The 7,402-nt window shown below is 37.9% G+C and overlaps 1 protein-coding gene across 1 annotated transcript; it reads right to left on the reverse strand.

The window, feature by feature from the left end:
• Nucleotides 1-2,656: 2,656 nt before the first annotated feature.
• On the reverse strand, nucleotides 2,657-6,725 carry LOC131151611 (probable alpha,alpha-trehalose-phosphate synthase [UDP-forming] 11). The gene is made up of 2 exons (XM_058102874.1): nucleotides 5,253-6,725; nucleotides 2,657-5,172 (listed from the first exon to the last, which is right to left on the reverse strand). The coding sequence occupies exon 2, from the start codon at nucleotides 4,237-4,239 to the stop codon at nucleotides 3,184-3,186; it is 1,056 nt and encodes a 351-aa protein (XP_057958857.1). The 5' UTR covers nucleotides 4,240-5,172; nucleotides 5,253-6,725; the 3' UTR covers nucleotides 2,657-3,183.
• Between the last annotated feature and the right edge of the window lie 677 nt (nucleotides 6,726-7,402).

The raw sequence follows: 7,402 nt of genomic DNA on the forward strand, positions 1-7,402 counted from the left end.
TTTGAAATTTTACTTCGGGAGTTTGAATTTGTTCTTCTATTTTTTTGTGATAAATTTCTCTTGATAAGGACTTAATATGCTTTTGTTTATTTTGAAAAAGATTTATTTTGCTAATTCCTAAATCTTTTAATGTATTAATTTTTTTTTTCATGCATTTTTTCAACAAATTCAAATGAAATATTTTGATTACCAATTGTTGTATGAATACCATTTTCATCAACTTTAAAAGGATAAATCATAGTAAAAAATGGTGTTCCAAGTATAATTTCTTGTTACATATTTTTTACAAGTACAAATGTTGTTTTAAGACAAATGTCTTGTTTACAAACATGAGCGTTTGAGATTTTGTATTATATTTTAAGGGTTGAGTTAGTTGCACTGAATAATTGTACTTTGGTTTTTTCATAATAGCAGGTTGGTATGAGACCTTCTTGAATACAATTCAGAACAGCTCTTGTATCAAGCAGAGCTCGTGCTTTAAGAACAAAAGTTTTATTAATAACAATTTTAATTTCTGAATACCATTTGTGAATATTAACTTTTGATTAAGAAATCCTTGATTAACTTGAAATTGAAATTTTTCTTCATCTTCAGGATTGATTTTCGACTTTCCTTTGTAATCAATCTAATCAATTCTTGTTTGAAGTTGTGACATATTTTGTTTAAATTCTTCATTTTGTTCTTTTATTTTTTTGATTTCTTGTTTTGTTTGGTTTACTTCTCTTTGTAAATCTTGAATACTAATTTCTTTATTGAGTGAAACTTCTTTATCTTTGAATCTGTTAATAATTTCTTCAACATTATATTCTTTATTAATTTTCAGAATTTTATCTTTTTCTAAATTTTTCTTTAATTGTTGTAAGTATTTATTTTTAACTTCTGGATCTTGAATATGTTCAATCATTTCAAATATGACTTCATTTTCTTTTGAAATAACATTGATTGATTTTGAACATTTGTTACATGAGCAAAACCCCATTTCCTCTTGACAAGATTCTTCAGAGGAAATATTTATTTATGAGGATTTAGAACTCGAGATAATCTCATTAATAAATTTCTTATCAGAGGATGATGAAGTTTCAGAGTCTTCTGACTCGCTATTAATGATCAAATTAAGCATTTGCCTTTTTAATTTTTCTCTTATGTTAAGTTCTTTGATTTCTTGCCTAACCCTACAATCTCTTGCATAATGACCTTTCTTTTCACATTTAAAACAGGTTTTTTGATTTTTATATTTTTGAGTTTTATATTTGTTTTGGGATTTTGAAGTTCCTTCCTGTTTTCTTCTTATAAATTTTTTTGTCGTAATTTTTGTATTAACCTTTTGAAGGTTTATATTTTTTATGAGTTTTCTTTTGATGTTTTCTTGAAGGTGTTTGGATTTTTTTGTACCTGTACTGAGTACAGAAATCACCAAGTTCTCCTTTGTTTCTCTTAAACTCAGTTTTCATTTGTGATTGTATTTTGAGTTCATTACAGAGTTTCAATCCTTCATGATTAATTGTACAAACAATCTGTCCATATGTGATTGATTCATAATTTGTTCCTAAAGTTTATTTGACACGATCTCTAACTCTTTGAGCAAATAATTTTGGTAGACCACTAATAAATTTTTCTTTCCAAATTCCAAATCTTCCATCTGGTCAGCTCATAACTTTTGCAATAAAAACGTTTTTGTACCATTGAAAATCTGATCATTTTGAACAAGTGAGATTGAGCAGGATAACACTATTCTTTTCGTGCCGAGTACTCTGATCTCCAATGAATTGCCTAAAGATTGCCCAGAGAAGTGCTGCAACTGCATCACTTTCTTGGCTTTGTACTCCATTTTCTTCTTTAATTTTCTTTGCTTCCATAATTTGGCTTTTTTTCAAAAGAGATAAGATAATGATCTCACCATTCTTTGAGAGTTCATGTAAATCCATGAGTAATTAATGCAACAATCTGTTCTTCACTCATTCTGGATGAATGAAGTCTGAAAGCAGTTGCTGCCATGCCCATTTGATGTAATAAAGCATGGAGCTGATGTTCTGTTAAACCATCTATTCTCCATTTATGAATTTCATTTCCTTGAAAAATCTTTTGAGGAAGAAGGTCGTTTGTTTCTTTTGATAAAATGCTTGGAGGTGTAGGCTTTTTGTAATAAGTTCTCTGACTTTGACCCCTCCAATCTTTGATTTTATTTATTTCAAAATCCTCATTGTTTGTAAATCTTGATTCAAGAACATTAATTGCTTCTTCTTTTGATATCATATTAATTTTGAGGTTGGAGGTTTCCTTGACAAGTTCGTCAATCTTTTTAATAAGAAGATCATTTTGTTTTTCAAAATTGAAATCTTTTAAACTTTTGTCTAATGTATTAATAGGTATTGGTTCTTCTAATCTTGCTTTTGACTTGCTAGATTCTCCTTTTTCGTAAGTGCTACTGTTTTTAATTTCTATAAGGTTTTCAAGTTGTTCTTCAATCCTAGTTGTTTGAGCAACCATTGTTCTCATCATTTGATTTGTATAATTGTTTTGGCTAAGTAATTGATCAATATCAGTTTTTCCTTTTGATTCTTTGTATGGTGAGGCAATAACCTCTGTTCCTTTGTAATTAAATTGTAATGAATCTGCTAGTGTGAGTTGTATGATTGGATGAATTTCAATAGGAAAATGGAATGAATGATTAAATGGAGATTTACTGAATACAATAAAAATGGAAATGAAGCTACAAGTTGGCTGATTCGAGAGAGCCACTCTCTAGAGAAACAAAGAAACAAATAGATTCCCAATTTTCTAGCTAACTCCCTCCTTCCCACTAACCACTATATACCCTTAACAACTTCCAACAACCTGCTTCTAGAATACCCACATGGGCTTTTTCTTTACGTAAAGCAAAAGATAGAGTTTGTAATGAAAGAAGACTTTGAAATAAAAGATAAAATGGGCTTTGGCCCACAGTGCCTCGGCCCGACTTCCACAACTCAGCTCGCAAGGACTCAGCCCAACCCCCACACGGTAACTCGGCCCAAACTCGCACGTGCACCTAATCCCCTCCAGTGCTCGCCAGCTATCCTCAGCGTTCTCCCAGCTCCCCGCTGGGCTTCCTCCACCCTTATTCAAGTTTGGCCCATAGCAATACCCTCTCCTTGAGAGCACCTTGCCCACAAGGTGAGAAAACTGCTCCTTCAACGTATGATATCACTCCCACGTCACATCTTCCTTCTCCTGCTGCAGGATTTCCTCGCAGTGCTTCTCTAAACAACCCCATCTTTCTTCTCTCTCCCCTCTCATACGCACAAACCAACAGTAGCTTTGGATAAGAGAATTAGGTTTCACGAAAAGATGTTTCTCTAGGGTCTTTCCCTTACTTCGCATGGTCGATATAAGGTTTTCCACTACCAAGCCTTTGCTAACACCCTGTGGCTTCCCTCCAACTTGGTGTTGACCCGTTTTAACAACTGCAGGCTCATTAGTAAGATCACCTTCAAGCACAGCTTCCTTTGGTTCTATAGAAGAGCCATCAGTTGTTTCAGTGTAAAGCTCCATCACAAGTTTTGCCATCTTTTTCCAGGAAGATTCCATCATTAATGGGCAAAACTCCCACGGAAAATCCTTAGTCCCCCTGTTAAGGGAACCATGCTCTCCTGAAATTCCCAATTTTTCATATGTAGAAAACCATTTGTTAAGAGAATCCTTCCCTCTACCACTGCTAACAAAAACAACGTTCTTGGGATCACTGCACAAAGCATTCGACATTGTAATAGCTTCATTGCTGGGAGTTTTGTCCACTGAAGATTCTGACATCATAGTCCCATCATAGTCCAAAAGTATCAACCGACTATTTGTATTCACATAGGCACTAACAATGTGATCAACGGAAAGCTTCTTGAAGTTAGGACCCATGGCAACAACCCCATCAACAAAAACTTTTGTTCCTGGAAAAATCTTAATTATATCATTCCTTTGTATCAATTGAGTGTTGATTTCCATCCTTGAGACAACATTTCCATCAGTTTCCAATATAAGCAGACAAGCTGTCTCAGGGGCAAGGTCTGTCAGTTTTGCCAATGCATCTGATGTCCTCCCCATAGCCACCACCTCCAAATATTTTCCTAGGAGAATAAAGGATATTAACATGGCACTAGTCTTAAAGAAATCTTGACCCTCAAATTCCTTTGAAGTCAATGCTTTAATAACTATATGCAGAGAATAGACATAAGCAGAAATGGTTCCCAGTGCAACCAGAACATCCATAGTAGCATATCTCCGTCTCAGAGCATGGTACGATCCCCCATAAGACCTTCGGCCAACAATGAACTACACTAGTGTACGAAGGATCCATCTTAGAAGCATGCCAACAGTGAGCGTGTTGTACACCATATAATCTAACCAATTGCCATAAGGACGAAGCATTGGAAGTACCATAGAGAAAACAAAAATAGGAAATGAAAATAGGCAACTCCAGAAGAACTGGTTTCTATATATCTGTATTTCATGCTCTCGCTCTCTTTCTCTTCGTCTAGGAGGATGGAACAAGGTTGCATTGTACCTTTTGGTGTCATGCCCAGCTTCCTGAATGCAGTGCAAAAGAGATCTTGGGTTAGTGAGGTTCGGGTCATCACTAACAGTTATTGCACTTCCCCCCATGTCCATTTCAACTTGATTCACACCTTCAACAAACTCTAGAGAGGATTGAACAAAATTCATTTCTTCCAGAGAACTCACTCCTTCAAGTTTTAGGTGCACTTTGTTAATATCATTGCCAGAGCTTATAAGATCGGCTTCAAAGTCGGCATCTTCTATTGCTTCAATGATGTGGTTAGTATTAGTGACATTTGGATCAAAATAGACCTTTGCTTCTTCAGGGGCAAGATCAACCATAGCTTTCTTCACTCCATCAACCATTAAAAGGGCACGTTCAGCAGACTCAACACAGCCAGTGCATGTCATTCCTTTAATTTTTAGCCGGCGTACTGCTATATCTGACTCTGAAAACTCATCAACTTGAAAACCAGAACCTTCTACCCTTACTTTTATCATTATTGCCTGGTGAATTTTTTTCCACAGATAAGACGACATAGCCATGAGGTGATAATCATGTATCAAGACGAAGTCCTCATAAGGGTTGTTTAGCACCTCCAAGACCTTATTGGCAAAAATCTGGTTTGCCCTTACATAGGCGCGCCACTGAGACGAGTTGAACTGAGCATCATTGATTGGCGAAATAGGCAATATATAATGACACAGAGGCCAAAGGTAATACTTACAGAATCCATGGTAGAACTTGTCCTGAATTTCATTGGACAAAAAAGTAGGCACGCACCCAAACTTCTTCAGCAAGAACTGGCCAACCTCTTTTCGCTCCGCCGGTTCGATCTCCGCCTTCAAACTCCCCACATACAAGACCTCAACCTTCGGTGGAAACCTATCATTCAGCTGCAACACCAACGCACATCAAAACACCACTTCTTGCTCTCGGGATCGTGAAAAGCCCGCACCGAAAGCTGGTTCGCAACCACGATCTGCCATTCTAGCGCGATTGACAAATCCCCATGTACACAGAATTGCTTAGAAACCTCCACATATTTCTCATCATCTTCATCCTCATAACACATTGTTCCCCTTTTTTCCATTTCCTCGGCTACCGAGACCCCGCTAGTAGGAAGCGGCTTCGACCCTTGCAAAAACTTTATTATAGGAGGACCCTTGAACGAAGACATTTCGAAAGCCCCCATAGAACTCGCTTTTGAGACACCCGCCAATGACTTCATCAAGGAAATCAAACCAAACACAAGATAGTGAGGTTTTGTATGATTGCAACCCTGGAACGGGCGCGAGAACCTCGTCTTCTCGGTCTCGGCATAACTCAGTGGCTTGGCGAGCGCTTCTGGGGTTGTGAGCTGATTTTCGTGAGCTTGCATGAGCTTTCTCAGATTGACATCTCGCTTAATCCCCTTTCCACAAATCCCGCAGAAGTGGATGTGCTCGGCAAGCGACTCCATAGCATCGAGCTCCACGATCTCGCACTGATCGTCACCGTCCATCTCATCAACCGCCTCCTTGTCGACCACCTTGCCTTTCATCAAATTCTTTGCATCAGGAATGCTGGTTCCAACGACCAGTTATTGATTAGCAGGTGCCTTGACCAGATCCAATGGGCTTGGTGCTCCCAGATTCTGAGTGCAAGCGAGTAAAGCTGCGTCGTTGATGATGATTTGGTGAATGGTAGAGACGAGCTCCAAGGACAACATATGTCTCTGATCGTTGCCGAGCAGGGTCTCTGCTCTGTCTATAATGTGTTGCTCCCCATTGAAGCTCTCACGGTGTTGGTATCCGAAGTTGTGGCTCGATGTCTCTCCTGGCCCTTCCTGGTCGAGTTTCTGCTTGCCGAGAAGCTTCACAGCATCGGAGAGAGCTCCCAATTGTTGAGTCATGGTGATGAGTAGCTTCTGCTGTTCGGCTTGAGTGATTTGCTGCTCTTTTTGTGATCTCTTCAGGGCAGCGATGGACTCCAACATCTAGTTCATGTGAGTTCCCTCTCCCATGGTGATAAGAGTTTGGCTCCGATACCAATTGTAGTGTGAGTTGTATGATTGGATGAATTTCAATAGGAAAATGGAATGAATGATTAAATGGAGATTTACTGAATGCAATAAAAATGGAAATGAAGGTACAGGTTGGTTGGTTCAAGAGAGCCACTCTCCGGAGAAACAAAGAAACAAATAGATTCCCAATTTTCTAGCTAACTCCCTCCTTCCCACTAACCACTATATATCCTTAACAACTTCCAACAACCTACTTCTAGAATACCCACATGGGCTTTTTCTTTACGTAAAGCAAAAGATAGAGTTTGTAATGAAAGAAGACTTTGAAATAAAAGATAAAATGGGCTTTGGCCAACAGTGCCTCGGCCCGACTTCCACATCTTAGCTCGCAAGGACTCAGCCCAACCCCCACACGGTAACTCAGCCCAAACTCGCACGTGCACCTAATCCCCTCCAGTGCTCGCCGGCTATCCTCAGCGTTCTCCCAGTTCCCTGCTGGGCTTCCTCCACCCTTATTCAAGTTTGGCCCATAGCATAAATTTGATTGAGTTTTCTGGAGGATGAACTGATCTGACATAATAATTATCAGAAGTTTTCCAATTCTTCTTGCAATCTTGAATAACATTAATTGATTGTCTTTCTTTGACAAATTTAAAAGAAGGGATGTTTTCTCTTAATTTTTTCATTTCTTTGAACCAATCTGCTTTAATTCGTTCTCTCTCTTCTTGATTAAATTTCTTAAAGAATAAAATCCTATTTTTCTCATTGAGTTCATGGTAATAATCTTTCCTTATAATTTCCATGTTTGGCTCAAATTTTTTATTCAAAACCATAATATTTTTCCTTTGGTCTTCTTCTCGAAGAATTTCTCT

This window comes from Malania oleifera, chromosome 3 (assembly GCF_029873635.1).
Source record: "Malania oleifera isolate guangnan ecotype guangnan chromosome 3, ASM2987363v1, whole genome shotgun sequence".
Taxonomy (NCBI): domain Eukaryota; kingdom Viridiplantae; phylum Streptophyta; class Magnoliopsida; order Santalales; family Ximeniaceae; genus Malania; species Malania oleifera.

What these genes read in the sequence shown, in the direction of transcription:
- LOC131151611 (XM_058102874.1), bottom strand. Translation starts at nt 4,239, where the DNA reads ATGGATGTTCTGGTTGCACTGGGAACCATTTCTGCTTATGTCTATTCT.